This window comes from Mastigoproctus giganteus, chromosome 4 (genome assembly GCF_048544385.1).
Source record: "Mastigoproctus giganteus isolate SK-2022 chromosome 4, ASM4854438v1, whole genome shotgun sequence".
NCBI classification, from domain to species: domain Eukaryota; kingdom Metazoa; phylum Arthropoda; class Arachnida; order Uropygi; family Thelyphonidae; genus Mastigoproctus; species Mastigoproctus giganteus.
In genome coordinates this window covers 159,123,261-159,142,632 of record NC_143578.1, presented here as the reverse complement: position 1 = coordinate 159,142,632, position 19,372 = coordinate 159,123,261, and the positions used below count along the sequence as shown (strand labels likewise).

General features: G+C 37.3%; 1 protein-coding gene across 2 annotated transcripts in view; it reads right to left on the bottom strand.

The window, feature by feature from the left end:
- Mtr4 (exosome RNA helicase Mtr4) overlaps nucleotides 1–19,372 on the bottom strand; it is a 499,068-nt gene that overhangs the window by 314,203 nt on the left and 165,493 nt on the right. For both annotated transcript variants that reach the window (XM_090371841.1, XM_090371842.1), the window contains exon 10: nucleotides 14,811–14,942. In XM_090371841.1, coding sequence (XP_090227967.1) covers nucleotides 14,811–14,942 — 132 coding nt within the window. The remainder of the gene's footprint in view (nucleotides 1–14,810; nucleotides 14,943–19,372) is intronic.

Below are 19,372 nucleotides of genomic sequence, written 5' to 3'. Positions count from 1 at the left end.
CTCTGTTGCTCTTATATGAGCAAGGATGCAGTCCCAACACAACCTGTCAAAGGCACCCTTAAATTCTATAAAAATTCCTAGCACATACCGATTCCCACAGCCCTCCACTGCCTGAATCAAGCTATATACAGCATCTTCTCTCTTCCATAACCTTTTTTAAAACCAAACTGGTTTTCAGAGGACATAGTCTTCATATTATAACTAATCATTATACATATTGATTATAATATGTATAATGTCATTCATATTGATTATAATATGTATAATGTGATACATAGTCATTCACAAGTCTTTCCCAGCACAGATAGCAGAGCAATGGAGCGATATGAACCAGTTTCATTTAAAAGTTTATCAACTCCTTTCAAAATTAACTTCACCTGTGCCTCCTTCCAGGCCTGGGGGAAGACGCCCTCCTCCAAATACTAGTTATACATATCTAAGTATAATATTCTTGGCATAAGATTATACGACTTCTTAAGCACATCAACTTCAATTTTATCAGGGCCACGTGATCGGCATGTCTTTGCACAGTGTATGGCCCAGCAACTTCCTCTAAAGTAAATATTTCTTCTCTGCTTACTATATTATATATAGCATTTTCTTGCTTCATAATAAGTTGTTCCATTGTGTCCATATTATTTATATATTCCAGAAAGAGATCATTCAAGACCATGCTCACAGAATCAGCCCAATTTAGAGAAGTATTATTTTCATTACCTACAGTACAGGAAACAGTGGCTAAGTTCTTCTTGTTAGTTAAATTTTAAACACAGAACTACATGCATCTCAAGATCCTTGCTCCTCAACAAAATTTTTCCAGCTACTTATCTTAGCATTACAGACAACACCAACATATAATTTCCTATGCCGTCTTACAAATTGCCATAGTGGCCAACTTAATTTGTAATGTGATCTACTTTTTTCCTTCAAAATGTGCCGCGATCTACCATCTCAAAAATTTCATTGCACAAGGTTAAAAAAGTTAATCAACACATATTGAAAAATGTTGTTTATAAATTTTAAAATTCAATACAATTCAGAATTCTTATTTTAAATTCATACGTACTTTTAAAATTTTAATTTATGCGAAGTTTGTATCTTCGTGTCACCTGCAAAGCTTTCAAAATCGGAGATATACTGTGATAGGTCCAACCGTAAAGATTCTTCTGTATGCAAGTCCATAATAGCACAGTGAAAAGGCCAATTCACACAGATATGTGGAACCAAAACAGGAATTTAAAAATTCATTGCATTTTTTTACATTTGTTTTCTCGGCAAACATATTTCCAAAACTCTTTTTCTGATGACCTGGCTTTTAGGAAGATATCATTTTGCAATGTAATCATTTCATTTTCAAGTAATATTTTCTCCACGTGAAAAATCTCAGCGATTTTTTCTGCAATTTGTTTCGTATCTAAGTCGACATTAAATGGATAAGAAATATATCGAACAACAATGTCTTCAATTGTTTTAAAATCACTGAATCTGGTTTCAAAATCGTCCACAATATTCTCAATTTCAGAAACATATTTCTCACTATTAAATTGAAAAACAGGATATTTTTGCAAATGATCTTGCATATTTGCAAAATGGTCGAATTTTTTTTTTCTTTGAGATCCTTAGCCATTGCCAAAAATTGATATTTATATTCAGAAATACTACTAATCATGTCACCCACTTTATTTTTTCCTTGTAATTCCAAATTCAGATCACTTAATTTACTGGTAAAATCTTCCAAAAACTTTTAGTATTTAATCTTTTGCTGGCTAACACTTGTTGGTGGATGATACAGAGGTAAGTCAAAAAATCTGGGAATTCATTCCTTTTGGCATCATGCGATGCCCTGTTCTGTTAAGATGATCTGTTAAGATGCCCAGTCATTGCTTTTGCTCCATCTGTTGTTACTGATACGAGCTTAAATAGTGGTAATTTAATTTTTTCAATAAAATGTTTGAATGAGTTAAAGATATCAAGACCTCTAGTTCTTTCTTTTAATGAAACCATACCCAGCAGTTCTTCTCTAGTAACAGAATCATCGAAAAACATACCAACAAAAACGAGCAATTGAGCTGTATCAATGACGTCTGTAGATTCATCCAGTTGTAAAGAAAAGGACATACAATTGGCAATATCAGCACGCAATTGTTCGCTCACATTTTTACTCATTTTTTTCGATGTGTCGCATCACAGTATTTCAAGATAACTGCACATCTTGAAGGGCACTTTTAATTTCATTTTTGTTCTTAAAATTTTCAAAAAGAGAATCTGTTATTTTTAAAAATGAATTGACCATCAGAAAATTATTTGCATTTTTTCCGGTCACTATTCGGCGGAAAATCCGATTGGTATTTACCATAGAGCGCATTGAAGTGCCCTTCTAAATTTCCTTTTTTGGGTACAGCCATGGAAGCATTGCAAATCAAACAGCAATATTTTTCTTTCACCATTACAAAAAAGTATTCTAGTTCCCACTCTTGATGAAAATGATACATTTTACTCTTTTTCGTAGTATTCATTTTAAATCAAGAGGTATTAAATTAACATACTGTCCAGTTATTAAATCAGCAAAAGCAATGTTTTACCGATTAAAACACTTTAAATTGTGCTGACCGGAAAAATATTCTGTCTGAATAGCTAACGTAGGCTAACTGATGATTGGTGCTTCCATTGTGGAAGCACCAAGAAAATCCTCCAGTAACATTCCACTGTCATCAGATACCTTGCTACCCCACAATGGAGATTTAGCATTAGAATCTAAAGCAACCACCATCTCACAAGTATGGTAATACTTGTGAGATGGTAATACGCCAAATGCCTGCTGCAAGCCTCCAAGATATTCCACATGAGGATCCATTTCTTCAGAATATTGACAATACAGGTGACCCCGCTTAACGCTGATAATTCATTCCGGAAAAACAGAGCGCTAAGTGAATCCGTGCTAAGCGAGCACCACATTCCCATAAGGTAACATATGTATTTGTGAGTTGCGGTCGGTGCCATAGGATATTTCCTAATCAATAATAAACGGTAGTGAAAAGATGTACAAATGTCAGTCAAAATATTTAATATTCAAATATTTGTACATATAAAATATTCTGCATTACATATGTATATAATTATGTGGTAACTACTTACGTATCAAAATTAAACTTAAAATTCCAATTAAAATCATGAATTTAATTGATCTAAATTGATTTAATTTAATTGATGAATTTAATAAAGAAAAATGTGTCGATTTTGGGTTGAACTTTGGCCCTCTTCCAAATAAACTAAAAGGGGTATTAATTTTAAATTCCCCGCAGCGTTATCACCCAACAATAAAGTCAACCGATCCTATGCCGCTTTGAAACCTGGCATGTTTTTTTCTTCTTTCAATATGAAACTTCTTTTAGGCGTTCATTTCCACAAAAGTCCTGCTTCATCTATGTTAAAAACTTGCTGAGAAGTATAACACATAATATCCCTCTTCAATAATTTTAACAAGTTCTTTTTTGAAAGTTTTGGCTCCTTAATCTGCACTTGCGGCTTCACCCTGGATTTTAAATCTATTCAACCAGCCCTTACCAGTTTTCAATGGTTCCACATTTTTTTTTTTTTTTTCCGGTGAGTTTTCTTCAGATCATCATATTGGCTAATTTTTTTTTTTCTTTTTATAATATTTAACTTAACTGAATTCAACATTGGATATTATCTTCAATAAAATCCTAATAGCCATCCTAGCCCTAGTTGCTTGCAATGGAACAGCTATCTTTCCCGATGCTAAAATTAATTCTTTATTTATTTTTTATAATTGTTCTTACAGTTAAACTTGCAAGTCCTAAATTATGGCACACATCCGATTGTCTTTGATCGGAATCAATTCGCTTCAAAACGTCTAATTTAATTTTCAAATTCAGTCTTTTTCTTACATTTATAGTCTTTGTACTGCACCCAGACGTTGCTTTTTCATTCTTATCCGCATCGAAAATGTAACTGTGTTGGTTGCATTAATTATGATACAATGTTCAAGTAAACTGTCCGTTACGCGCGATGTCTAATACTGTAGTGAGTGATGACTAGATAATCGGATAAATGCAAATAACGCAAATATTACAAACAATATACTTGATCATTTTTTAAAATGTTGATCTTGGAACTACGTAACAAGTCGCTGTACTGCAATTAAATTAGCGTGCGAGAAAATATCACTGAGCGTGGGAAAATTTCTCAATCGGCGTGGGAAACATTCTAATGCTGTTCTGACATTCATTTTCAAGCTACTGACTCCATCAAATGAAACGATTTCGTTAAATACGCCAAAAATGCAATCTGTAAAGGAGCGTTATAGTGATCTGAGACAGCGTTATAGTCAGATATGGATTTATAATATAAGAACAGCGTTACAGCGAATCAGCGTAAAGCGAACCGCGTTATAACGGGGGCCTGCTGTACATTGTCACAAGTTATACTCTGCCAAAGCTACCAATTATTTTGCAACATATAATGTTCTTGCTACAAAAAGGCTGCTACCTTTGTAACAACTAAATCTTGTGAGAGTACAATAATGGCAGCCATCGGTTTATCTCCTTCTGATATTATCTTATATCCTTGTGGATATCCTCCAACTTTTACACAGACTACATAAGGCTCCTGCAAGAGGGCAGCCTCTACATTATCTCGCCCCATCAAATAATTTAGTTGAGGTGCAACATTTTTCGCATGTTGAGCATTCAATTACAAAACTCCAAACTCACTAGCCATTATTTTTTCTTATAAATCTCCAACGCTTTCTAATATTCAGGACATATCTTATCAACTGGTGCATGAGCAGCCTCAACTTTATTCCTCATACAATTACAGCATAATGGTTACTGATTACGATTTGGGCATTCTTTATAGGAATGTCCTCCTTTGGCACAGTGGCCACACAGCCTCTTCCCCTAACAAAATTTTGCTACGGGTCCAAATGATAAAACATTTGTAACATTGAGTTACAGCATATATTTCTCTAAATCTACATGCTGACCAGCCTATAAACAATCTTGATATATTCTTTATCTTCAACCACAATATTGGAGCCAACTGTGTGACCCAGTTCTCTGCCTGTGAGTTCTTGGTCTTATTTAATGATAACGTTTCAATACTGTCCATATAATACTTCTTCTCTGTCACATTAACATCCTTAAAATTCTTCAACCACAGTTGTTTTAGAAAGTCATCTTTTGTTATCCCCTTCTCTACATCAAATATCACCACTTTAGGCATAATAGGCTTAGGCACAGTATAGCTTAAACCCGTACTCTGTATTTTCGAACATCCTTTTAGTTTTGCAATGTCGTCGTAGGTCTCAGCCTCCACAATTACACCACGGTCTCTTATAGTCCTAATATTTCTTACACGCACTATGACAACATAGGTCTCACTTCTTTAAGGATATCAGCCTTTATCTCCTCACTAAATTTATATTGATCAGTCGTTGCCTTTATTATCACCACCTTTGGAATTTTTGGAACAATTACGCCAGATTAAAGTTCTTTTCAAGTTACTGCTGTATAAGTTTCTCGACACACTTTTTCTGACTTTTTCTTTTCTTTTAACTTTATGTTATCATTTGTACGTCTTGCGCTTTGGCTTCCAACTTGTCCCAAAAATAAAGAATGATTCGTATAGCTGCAGTTGGAACCTTACTGTTAATGTCCCATAAAAAAATTTTTTACACAACTTTCTGCTTCTCTTATATATTCAAAACCTTCAACTTTATCCATAACACTATCATCTTTTCCGATTCTTTTCTTTCTTGTCTTGAACATTTGAATCAGAATTCACTTCTTTGGCTGGCGCCTTAACTTTTTTCTTTTTAGAGCCTTTCTCCTGTGTGCCTTGAGTAGGATCTGAAAGTGACGATGACCTGCCCTTAACAGGAGTTCTTGGTATGCTTCTACCAGAAAATACTTCTAATTCATTCAGTTCTTGGACCTGACTTAGAATTTCCATATTTATTTATTCGCGTTCATCCTTGGTTACTTTACTGGTAGCCGGCATCAATTCTTCATCACACAGAAAGTCAACCTCACTAGAGGGAGAAATATTTGTATAAATAAAATTAGTATACTGTATATAGAATTAAAAACCAAGGATCAATAACGTTGATAACTGGTTAAATATATACAATATATACAAAATGTTAGAGAACAAGGAGTTCTCAATCTAAAGCTCAATCTTAAATGGAACAATTAGAATAACCACGAAATCTATCACCAGTTAGTAAAATCCTCCACCATCCAAGTTAAAGGGCTGGAGGTCCCAGGGGCTAATGCCACAAGAGCATGTATTGAAGGGCTAACACCACCTCAGCCTAATTTGGCCTGTTTAGCCAAGCAGGAATCTCCTGCCTGCCTGTCCACCCTACATGGAAGTAGGGCCTGCTACTTTCAGGCAATATAACTCTGTACAATAAGAAAAAAATATAAATCTGGCTAAGCAACTTGTCTCTCTTAAGCTCACACATTGCACAAACAATCAGCACTTAAGATAGCCCCTAGGGCACAAGACAATGATTAGCTGCATTTGGAATATTTATCCAAGACTGAACACTGCACTTAAAAAAATGACAGAACTTCTAGAGACAGTTCAGGGAAGGACAGCCGGATTGGTGATGAGTCCAAATAAATTAATATACGAAAACAACTTACATGCGGAGTGCAAGCATGACAACTAGACACCTAAGGGAAGATCTGATTTAGGTGTATAAAGCTCAGAAGGTGAAGTTATACTGAGTGAAAACATCTGTTCTCTTGTAGAATTAATGATATAATCTTTCTTTAAAATGCAGTCCTAGAAAAGTATAACGATCATATCCAATATAAAGTGTAAAGTGTGTTGGTTGTCTGACAGCACCAGGGGTACCCATATCTCCATGTTGTATTCTTTGTGAGTGACATAGAACTCTGTGGAGACCAGAGATTTAAAGTGTGTGGGAAGTGGTCTGTTGTATAGTGTTATGTTCTGTTGTTTCTCTGACCATTTAGCCGTTGGGCCCCCTAGTGGGACCCAGCATTGCCCACACTTTGCTACGAGGAGGCAGGCCAGGCACCCAGTAGATTATTTCAGTACTCTGGCAGGCTCCACAACCTACTTTCCAAGGGTTTCAGTGGCAAGGCCTGAAAAAAAAAAAAAAAAAAAGGGGGGGGGGGGGGGAGGTTACTCATTCAAGCAGTAGTTGCCAACGAAGAGCATGCATTGATATACGAACTGTGAGCTGGTAGACATGCACCTAGTGTATAGATTAGCAGAGGGCAATGGACGAGCCCTCAACGCATTTATGGAGAATGCTTCCCAGACAGACATGTACCGGACCACCGTTTGTTTGCATGTGTGCATCAAAATTTATGCGATTATGGGTCATTTAGAGGTAACAGGAGTAGTGCGGGCAGACCATGTTCGACGCGAACTCCCGCCATGGAAGAAAGTGTGTTGAATGCCGTCCAGAATAATCTACTACCAGCACACATGCCGTTGCCTCTGCCTTAGGAGTGTCTCGTTGCAGTGTACAGCGTGTCTGGCACGACCATTTGTTACACCCCTTTCATCTCCAAAGGGTTCAGTTACTGCTCCCTCAAGATCATCTTGCACATGTGGCTTTTGCGCAGTGGTTTCTCCAAGAAAGTGTTCAAGACTTGAATTTTCCAGCCTATGTTTTGTTCACGGATGAGGTTTATTTCACTCGGGAAGGCTTATTCAATCGGCACAATGCTCATGTGGGCACAACCCACATGGTGTGCACCCCCATGCAGCACAACATCGCTTCGCAATAAATGTGTGGGCAGGTATGGTCGGTGACTTAGTCGGCCCATACCTGTTACTATCCTGCATGAACTCCTAAATATCGGCTCTTTCTTGAACAAGTTCTACCAGGGTTACTTGACGATGTGTCAGCAAATGTGAGACGCAACATTTGGTTTCAACATGACAGGGTGCCTGCCCATTATGGAAGGTGTGTTCGTGACCATTTGAACAGGCGTTTTGGGCGTTGATGGATTGGCAGTGGTGGACCCGTTGCCTGGCCCCCATGTTCACCTGATTTATCGAGCCTTGATTTCTTTCTGAGGGGGGGCCCTCAAATCGCTCGTGTGTGAATTTCCTGTGGAGACGGAAATGGATCTCGTGGCGAGACTCGTCTGCGCTGCTACTGCTGCTATCAAAGAAACTCCAGGTGTGTTCGACCGTGTCTGCCAATCCATGCTGCGTCAGTGTCACGCATGCATCACATCTCATGGTGGAACCTTCGAGCATCTGTTGTAACATCATGAAATGCATCCGTCTCATACTCCATTGTTAATATTATGTCATATAAATGTTTGCCACTAATTACAGTCTTGTGTCATTTCTGCTTCTTGTGCCTCTGCTACTACTTTCCTGTGATGTTTCCGGTTATGGGTTTCTATGCGATTCACATTCCTTTAGATGTTACCTACCTCCCCTAAACGTTTGTACCAATATTTTTGAGACACCCTGTGTGTATATATATTTTTTTTTTTCCTTCCTCCCCCCACTCACACTCAGTCAAATTTTTCTCACACACGGGGGGGGGGGGGGGGATGCAAAGATGTGTAGTGTAAATATAAATACTAATTAAAACTAGGGTTAGTGTGTGTAACTGTAGCATTTATGGTTTGTGTTCTTTTTCTCACACATTCATTCTTCTGGCTTTCATTTCATTAATTCAACTCTTGCTTTCTGCACTGCCCTCTCTGGGAACCTCAACTTACTGTTATTATTTAGTTGTGGTGCAGACCAGGGGAGAATGCAGTGATAGTGTTTGTGTTAGTAAATGTTTGTTAGTATATATAAAGTAATGTAAGTTATTTTTAACTTTGTATTCTATCGGCCAATTACATTTGCTCTTCCACTCATTCCCATTCACTCTCTCTTTCCCTCATGCTAGGTCACTCTTTCTTTTACCAAAACTGCCATTTATTCCCTTTTATCATAATTCCTAGTTCACTCAGTGCCCAGCCTATTCATTCTTCTTTCATTCTACATTGCATCCCCTTGCTACTAGCTTACTGATATTTTTCAGCTAATCTGCTTCCCTGGTTGCCTGTACATCTCCTTCCTCTATATGGTTACTTATTTGGTGTGGGCCCCAGGTTCCATGGCAGGGTAGTCCTGGGGAGTTTTGTCATGTCAGGTTTCTGTTAGAGTGCAGAACACTGCTATTCTGACAGCTTTTAAATCATCGTCTGGGCATGATGGGAAATTTGGGTAATTTTAACTATTGATTATTGTTTAATTGCTGGGGGACTGAATTGCCATTCTTTGGATAGTTCTGCATATTTCAAATACTTTCTGTGTGAAAGAGGTAAAGGCTTTATAATTTTCCTCTTCTATGATGACAGATGTTCTTCTCCCCTGGGAAGGGGACCAATCTGTGCTATTAGCTCTGTTCTGGGGATGTCATAAATTATACATTCGTATAGAATGTGTGCCCAGTCTTCACTCTTGCCACAGGTGCAGTTTGGGTCATCAGTCAGCCCTAAGGAGGTTAGTTTCGCCTTTAGGGAACCATGAAATGTCAATATAAATGTTGCAAAAAGTCCAGGGGCATACCACTTAGGTAGCTTTTGGCTAACAATTGCCCCACATCGCAGAAACCTTTTGGTAACCAGAACTCTGGTTTCCTGCTCCCACTTTGTTTGCCATATTTCATGGAGCTTTGTGGCTATTCTTTTTCTTTCAGCATTGAAAGTGTTGGTTGTATCAAGGGCTATTCCCAGAAATTCTGTAGGTATGCCATTTTTAAATCTATAATATAAGCCTCTTTTGGCTACTTCCAGGTAAAGTGGGAGAGCAACTGTAATGTACTGTGCGACATGCTCTGGTAATAGCGAGAAGTATTGTCCTTTGTATCAATTCTAATTTATTTCTATTTCTTACTATGGCCGAGCAGGTGAACCACACACCGGTGATAATAGGTAGGAACATTGCAGGGTATATGATTGCCAGGGTTTTCTTTTGAGCCCCCAGTCTGCTCGACTGATCCTGGCAATCATATCTGCATAATTTCTCACTTTCTTCGCCAAGTAGATCTAATGGGGGTAAAAGGCTAATTTTGAATCAAAAACCACTCCAAGATATTTTAGTTCTGTTACCATTTTTATAGTGGTTGTTAATTTTGACTTATGGACGTCTTCTTATGTCCAAATTGCCTTTTAGAATTATTTGTTTGGTTTTTTCAGAAGATATTTTCAGCATGTGCATTTGTGCCCACTCCTACAAGAGAGCGGCATTTGATCTTTGCTCTACAACCACTCGCGTGTTACCTTTTACAAGGTAAATCATGTCATCTGCAAAGACCAGGCTTTCTACGGGGACCAGATCCAAGGCCAGAAATTCATCCAGAACAATGTTCCAGAAGAAAGGGCCAAGGATTGAACCGTGTAGACAGCATTCATTCACAGGTCAATTCCTGGAACCTTGTGCATACTGAGACACTTCTGTCTGTAAGGTAGCTGTTTATTAACTTATAGAGGTTTTGTGGGACATTTGCCTGGCGGAATCTTCTAAGGATGCTAGGCCACCAGAGTGAGTCAAATGCCCCAGCAAGGTCAATGGAGATTGCCAGCATACATTTCTCCTCTGAGTTTTTAACTGTTGTCAGTAGGTGGCGCATGGTTTCCTCCGTAGAGTTGCCCTGCTTAAAACCATACTGACTGTTACAATGTAAACCTGCTTCCGTGTAGTATTGAGCTAATCTACTATATATTAGTCTTTCTAATATTTTCCCTAGTACAGGGAGTAGGGCTATTGGTCTATATGATTTGGGATCAGTAGGCAGTTTCTCGGGGTTTTTGAGAATTAATCTTAACACAGCTTTTTTCCATATTACTGGGAAAATACCTTCTGTCATACAGTTATTATATAATGCTATTTCTGCTAATTTTTTGATACTCTCAAACTCCAAGAGGTCAAAACCTGGGTATTTATTGTTTTTGGTTTTAGATAATGCTATTTCTAAGTGTTGTATAGTAAACAGAGGTTCAATATTGGCTTTGTCATATTCAGTGTTTTCTTTTATAATATCTAGCTGGGTGGGGGAAAGTTCCCCAGTTTCAGTCTGAAAAATACTGTCTAGGATGTTATTTACAGAATCTGCCTAACACAGGGTTGGGGTTCCATCTGGTTTGACAGTAGTTTTCAAGGCATCTCCTCTTGACAGCTTGTTGGTCACTATTCTGTAAATAACTCCCCAAGGGTTACTGTTTCCAGTAGTTCCCACCAAGTGCCTCCAGCATTCCTTTTCTTGTCTCTTATGAGGGCTGTATAGTGATTCCTGAGAGTTCTATAAGAATCTCTCAGTGCATTCACTTCGTTTTGTGGCCAAGATGTTCTGGCTCTTTGAAAATTTCTCCTCTCCTTGTGCACCCTTCTCCTGAGTACAGTCGGTTCAGGGCACCACCGGGGGGGGGGGGGGGACTGCCTGCTTCCCCGGTTTTTTCCATGAGATAGATAGGTTTGCTCTAATTTTTGCAGTTTCTGCTGTATGTTCTGCAAAAAATATGCCAGTATAATCATATTCAATATAGTGAAAACTTTTGAAATGTCATAAAATTGGTTATTGTTGGCTTCTAAAATGTAGCTTTGTTTAGTAAAAATGTGTTTTATATTTCAAATTAAGTTTAGCTTTTTCTCCAATCATTGTTACCACGACTGATCACATACACATTTTCATGTGAACGTTCCTTTGATACATGTTAAACAGAAAAGGGAGGCTGTTAAATATGTAATCAATTGTGTTATCGGAAAAAGTTAAAAACTGAAAATGTATGATTTTATTGTAAATTATAGTTATTCCATATCAGTTAAGAATATACTCAATTCATTCTCCTAAATGCTAAGTTAAATACAAGAAAGCTTCATTTCTGGAAATTTCTAATTACATTTCCACATAAGATATACAGGTAGGCCCCACTTTACAATGCTTCCCATTAACACCTTTTGAAAAAATTAAAAATTTAAATATATACGTATATAAAAGAAAATGTGAAAACACACACCTAAACACAACACAGAAAGTGGGTATGTAGGCGGCGCTAGTGACAACGTCAAGTGCTTGCTCCTCGTCCACCAGTGTGCATGTGTTGTGACCTGTGCCTTAAATTTTGAATGATTTAAGGTGTTAATGTGAAGCATCGTAAAGTGGGGCCTACCTGTATATCTTATGTGGAAATGTAATTAGAAATTTCCTGTGTTAATTAGTGCCTTATTATTTTAAATAACTGTGCAACCATGCCTTCTAAACGTAGTGGTGAATCTGTGCCTGCACATATTAAAAAAAAGGCCACAAATCTCTAACAATTGAAGTGAAAATGGGCATTATTCATCTTTTGGAATCTGATGAGCAACATTCAGAGGTGTGCAAGATTAAAGTTAGCACTCCTACTGTTATGACCATTATGAATAATGCTGAGAAGATCAATCAGTCATATACAGGAAATGTTAATGTAAGTGTTTCTAGAACAACTTATTCAAGGAGTGAAATAATGGAGAAGTTATTAGTGCTGTGAATAGATGATATGAACCAAAATAACATTCTTGTAACATAGGCAGTGATTATGGACATGGCTAGGAGCTTGTTCAATTAAGTTAATGAGGAATTAGAAGGGAATGAATAATTTTTGGCTTGCAGGGGCTGGTTTTCCTGGTTCAAAAACTGGACCAGAATTCACAATGTAAAAATTACTGGTGAGGTGGCTAGTGCAGGTGCTGTGGACTATTTTCCCATATTCCAAAAGTTAATGAATGAAGGCTGCAACACCACAGACTTGGTCTTTAATGTTGATGAAATGGGACTGTACTGGAAGAAGATGCCTGGTAGGATGTAACATAGCCTGTGAAGAGAAAGTCTGCCCCTGGTTTTAAGGCTAAAAAAGACGGGCTTACATTACTTCTGGGTGGTAATGCATCAGGCACTTTTAAGTTAAAGCTGATGTTGGCGTACCATTCAGGAATCCACGTGTTATGAATGGCGTTGTGAAGACCCGACAATGTTTTCTAGCACTCTAATAAGGTGTTTGTGACCCAGACCATTTTTGGTGAATACTTTTGTCCAGAGGTGGACCCCAATTTTGTGCATCAAACAACTTTTCCAAAAACGTTTTTTTAGTCCTCGACAATGCTCCAGGACATCCAGCCAACCTTGAAGATATCCCTAATGACATTCTGAATGTGACGATCATTTATTTGCCATCCAACACGACCTCACTGTTACAGCCAATGGATCAGGGCATTATTACAACCTTCAAGGTGTACTATTTAAGTACGACCTTCAAAGGGATTACTGAGGTGGTGCAGGCATCTACAACATCCTTAAAGCCATAAGTAACATTGCTGCAGCCTATGGAAAGAAGTGTTGCAATCGTGCATGAAGAAATTGTGGCCTGATGTAGCGTTTTACTTTCTTGAGTTTAAGTAAGTTTCAGCAGAATGGATTAAATAAACTAAATGGATGAAATACATACTAAATGGATGATATACACAAGGGGATATAAACTGTAAAGAGATGGCAGCAGAGATGTGTACAGATTTTCTTTCAGCTAGAGAGTAACTGATTGTCAGAATAAACTTCCACCTGGAGTTGTGGAAGTGGACAGTTGGAGTAAACTTAAAAATTTACTCAAGATTTAAGTATTAGACTTTATTAGAAGAGATTACAAATTAAGTGATTTATTATTTTTTTTTTATGGCTGATGCCATATAAGCTTCCTTTCTTGTATCATTACTAATACTACATGCACCACCACCTTTAAAGCACAAGACAATAGGGAAAATAATTCAGACAAATAAGATAAGTGATGATTAAGGCAACAGTAATTGAAATTCTGTCAGAAAAGTAAGTGCAGGACTTAGTAAATTATAGGTGGAGATCAGTATCACTGAAAATGGAACTCTTGGATATTATTTGATTTCTGATATATAAGTGAGACCACATATATTTGTGAAATCAATTAGCAAGTTTTTGGGAGGATTGCACATTATATATCCAACTATATATCCATATATCCAACTGTTGGCAGTAGCTACTATTTAATTGTTGGTAGATATTCACACCTGTGAAAATTGCCATTGCAAAGAGTCAAAAACTCATACATTGCAAAAACTACCATAGCCCCCATGGTGATGAGCAGGTCAGGCAATGAGTAGAAACAGAACTTGTTCAAGAGGCATACCAGAGAAAATCACATAATGAAGAGGTGAAACTGAAATGTGTTGCCATATTTAAGAAACAGTATCATCAAAACATCAATATTCAAAATGTCTTGGGTATTCAAACGTCCTTTATGCACACACCAATTTTTTTGGGTTAAACCAGTTGTTAACTATATTTCTCCATTTCTTTAGATGTTCTACATGTTTTTATCCAGTGTTAACCCCACTGAAATTGTACTGTTGGGTAGAGCATTCAACACTATCCTTTTCTCACTGTTGAATAGACAGAGGTAGTTAATTTTAATATACATTTTTAATACAGTCCTTTTGTTAGGGGAGATAGAGGGAGGGTCTCTGCATTAGTTAATACATTATCATGTTTTGATATGCACATTCTGATCCACTTTATAAAGTAATACCAAGTGAAAAGTCACAGACCTTCAACTGAAACTGACAAACTTAGCTTTGACTCAAAAGAATGAAGAAAATACTCTATGTAAGGAAAGATCTATGTTCGGATCTTTCCATATGATAACTCACTACACCAGTGGTTATAGTGGGTTGGTTGGCATAAAAACAAGGCATTATGATGATGCAATAAAATTACTGAGGAATTAACTTACTAGAATTTAAATCCAGTCTTGCCATCTGCAATGCATAAGCTTCACATTCCTTCTTGCTAAAGCTAAACACAATGACTGGAGCAAAATTTCTTTCCATTATCATTTTCACTATTTTGTAACAATTAGAATCACCTAAAATAAAATAAAAATTAAAGCAGAAAATATTAAATTTTAAGTCTTACTCAATAAAGCTATTTATTATAATCTCTTCTTTACCACATAGGGAGCAAGAATGAAAGAAATAATGAATGAATAAAATGAATTATGCCATTATTTCAAATTATAATTTATGTGCCCTCCACCCCATGTAACATGCATTAGAATCATAACCGAATCTAACAACATGCATTTATCAAATTCCATTTCAGAAATTCTACCTTCCCCCAACTGGCACAGAACAATTGTTGGGGAAGGGGCATCTTTCACTATATTTTCTCATTTTCTTTATTTCCATTTTGTGCACACATATATTTAGTTCCATTAGATATTTAAGATTGCATACCTAGAGATTTATATGACTAATAAAGACAAAATCCATTCATTGAAAACAACCACAACTTTAGATGGTAATAAACATCAGCATTTTTCCTCAATTTCGGAATAAGATTTACTATATTATGGTAAATCTCATTACTGTTATTCTACCGAGTCAGCCATTTTCATGATATAAAAGAACTACAGCAGTGCCACCTGCTTGTTCAGTGGGATTAGAAATTCGGCATAAATTGCGTAAAATTATTAAATTGCAACATCAGTATTGTATAAGAGCTACCACTTCTATATAGCTACGTAAGGCTTGGCAGATCGGCAGCTTAAATCCCTAGCCCGGATAAATGGTGAGGGTTGACGTCAGGAAGGGCATCCAGTCGTAAAAACTATGCTAAAACAAAAGGCGATTAATGGAAAGTAGATGTGTCAGGGCTACTGAACAAAAGACGGGTCTGGTTAAAGAAGATAGTTTAGCTAGAGATGAAGGAGGAGTTGAAAAGTGTTAGAATAGGAACATTGAACATTGGGACAATGAATGGAAAGAGCAGAGAGATTGTGTATTTGATGCAAAGAAGAAGAGTGAAGATCCTATGCCTACAAGAGACTAGGTGGAGGGGAAATAAAGCAAAAGAGCTCGGTGAAGGGTATAAGTTGTTCTTTAGAGGAGCGGATGAGGGAGGAAGAAATGGAGTATTATGCCGACCCCACATGAACGTGGGAAGAAGGCGAGGACGAAGAAGAAGATTTACTATAATGCTCAATACAATGCTATAATCTTGCCATTCAAAGATAATTCTAACAATTATCGTTGAATGTGCAGTGTCTGAACAATTATTTTTGAATTTTCTGATTTGATATTAGATTTTAATTCTTCCAATTGAGAGCTATTACTGTATACCACTTCTTTTAAGAAAGTACCAAAAATAACATATGCTGCTCTGGTCTGAGGCATTAGATATATTTGTTTAGTATAGTATTTTTTTAATTATATTGAATTTGAACGAAAATCATGCCTCAGACCAGAGCAGCAAAGCAAATGGCTCAAGCTGGGGAGAGTGCTGTGCCTCTGGGGAGAACTGGGAGGGGGGACAATTGACCTCAATTCATCTCATAAGCCCTTCGTCTTATAAGATGTATGGCTTGTTCGATGTTTACAGAGCTAACAGGTATGGGACAAGATTTGCCAAGGGGGTTGTCATTGTGTATGTTCAATGTAAGGAGTGTCAGGATATTAAGCAACAACCCAGCTTTGGTATGGACCTTTATGAGAGCTTGAAGAACAAAATATATAGCCTCAAAATAATTAAAATCAAGCTCTCAGCTGCCCACATCAATGTCACAGCTCGCACTTGATCGTCAGACAACACAGTATGGAACCCATGCACTCATACAGTTCCCACAGGAACTAGCTGTTGTAGGTGACTATTGTCAGGGAAACAGGAAATATATTGTGCAAAAATGATAGGTGGATAAAAAATAGGGCGAATCTGCTAGGAAAAGCTGATGATGTTGTAGGGCAGATATAATCTTTTAAGGGCACAAAATATGATACTGTTGTACACGTTGGCATTAATGACATTAAGAGTAGAAGATCTGCAGACTTCATTAAGAAAAATAGAGGGAAATGCTGAAAGAAGTCGCAAGTAGGGGTTATTATACAGTAAACCCCCGCTATTCGCGGGGGTTACGTTCCTGAGAAATGCCGCGAATACCGAAAACGCGAATACTGAGTTATGGCTTCCATAGTAATAAAGGGGTTCCGTTCCAAAGTATGAAATATATAAGAAAAACTAGTCTAAAATTTGGTCTATGTATGTATTATATGTACCTTCATAATATGACTATGTACATAGACAGTACATAGTGAAATGCAAGCATATGGCATCGAATTGAAAATAAGAAACAATTTAATATTAAATGTAATATTTATTAGAAATTTCAAACAAATCTTTCAAACCAGCGTCTTTGCTAGCTAAAAAACCTATCCCGCCAGTGCTATCACCAGTTTCGCTAAAGCGTTGATAAGGAGTTTTGCGTTTTCACGAATGATGAGTGAATTTAACGGAATTTTATTTTGAGTTCGGTCTTCTATCCACAGATTTAAAGCTTTTTCCATTTTTTCTAATTTAACATCACAAGTTACAGAGCAAATTTTTGAAGCAATTAGCGGGTTTTCACGGACACTACGGCGGATTTTTTCTTCCGATTTTTTGATTGATCGTACCGTTGACTCATTGATTTTATAATGTTTTGCCACTGAGGAGACACTTTCACCATTAGAAATTTTATCTAATAACTCAATTTTATTCGCTAATGTCATCACCTTCTTTGATATTTTCACATTTCTCTTGTTATTCGTAGTCATATTTTTGTAGGGGTTAGAAAGAACTTGTCCACAATAAAGTCACTTTCTTCCGTTAACACACTCGAAAAAGTCTGTTTTACACTGCAAAACGGTAGATTTATCACTTTTTTAAGCATATCAATTTATAAATTGATAAATTTATTCTATTTCTAAGCATATAAATTAAAAGCAAACGACGAAACCTTCCATAACAAGCGCATAACACATATTGAACAAGGATTAGCGAGAAACATTCACGCTCGCGATTTTGTCACCCCTCTCCCCCCACCCACTGAGCGCTGTTTTGACCGGGAAAGATAATTTTAGCCACGCCCATGTTTTTTTATGGCGGAAAATATTCACGGCGCTTTAAAATTCACATTTTTTAGATTTCATTTTATATTAAATCGGCGATCGCGAATACGCGAAACCGCGAATACAGATACCGCGAATAGCGGGGGTTTGCTGTATTTGAAAATATGTGCAATTCTTCCCAGACATGATAGGACGGAGTATATGATGGCAGCCTCGTCAATCAATTCGGCCCTAAAGAGACTGTGCAAGGCTCCTTGATAGAATTTTTCCATCATGGACTGTGCTTGTTAACAGGAGAGACTACTTCTACAAGGATGGGATACACTTAAATGGAAAGGGTGAAAGAATATTTGTTAATGCTTTTGAGGCAGTTTTAGGTGGGTTGGAAAACTGCTAGCTTGAGGAGGATACATAGACTAATAGATTAACTACTAGCTGCAGGTAGAGGTGAAAGTGATTGCTGCACTGCTTTGGTTGGACCAGCAGCAGCCTGGAAAGCAATGTGAGAGGGTTTTCCAGAATTGCTGGGAGTTATCATGAAACAAGTAAATATATTGAGAGTGTTAGAGTAACTAAGAATGAGAGCAGGTGCATGTATACTTGCATGTAAACCAATGCTAGTAGTACAGCAAATAAATTTGATGAATTTGAAGTGCTGGTCAAGACATCAAATGCAGATATTGTTAGGATTTCACAGATGTGGTGTCACTCAGATACAAGGCATGAAGAATTTGAATACAGGAAGAACAATGTACACAGAAAGGATAGACAGAATAGGAGGGGGAGTGGTTTTCATTAAGAAGAACATCAAATCAAAGGTGGGCAGAGCAATGTTCAGTCAATTTGGTGTGACATTAAGCACTGGGAAAACCAAGTTGCGAGCAGGAGTGTGTTATAGTCCTAATGACTCTGATGAGTAGAGTAAGTCCCCAACATGCGTAAATGTTCCAGGACTTCTTCCATAAGAAGAGTGTTACTTAACTCAGGAATGACTAATAAAATATTGCTACTATATCTCTGACATGCCAAAATTACAAAAACCATATTATCCTCAGAAAAGAAAAATAGTTTTATACAGGGTGGCCACTGAAAGACTGAATTGAAAAAGTCATAACTTGTTCATTTTTAATCTATTTTATTTTCTTTTTTTACAGGTTACAGAGCATCCCTTGGAGATTAAAATGGCTACGTATGATGTCCAGCGACGAGTAAAACTCATTGGGTTTTTCTATTCCAGTGAAAGATCAATTATTGAAACTCAGAGAAAATACTGGCAACATTTTAAAGTCCTCCTAGTGATAACATGATTCGGAACTTAATCGCCCGGTTTGAAAGAACTGGATCAGTCGGCAATCTTCCGGGAAGAGATCCTAAGCGCACTGTGCGCACTGACACAGCGGTGGAAGCTGTACGG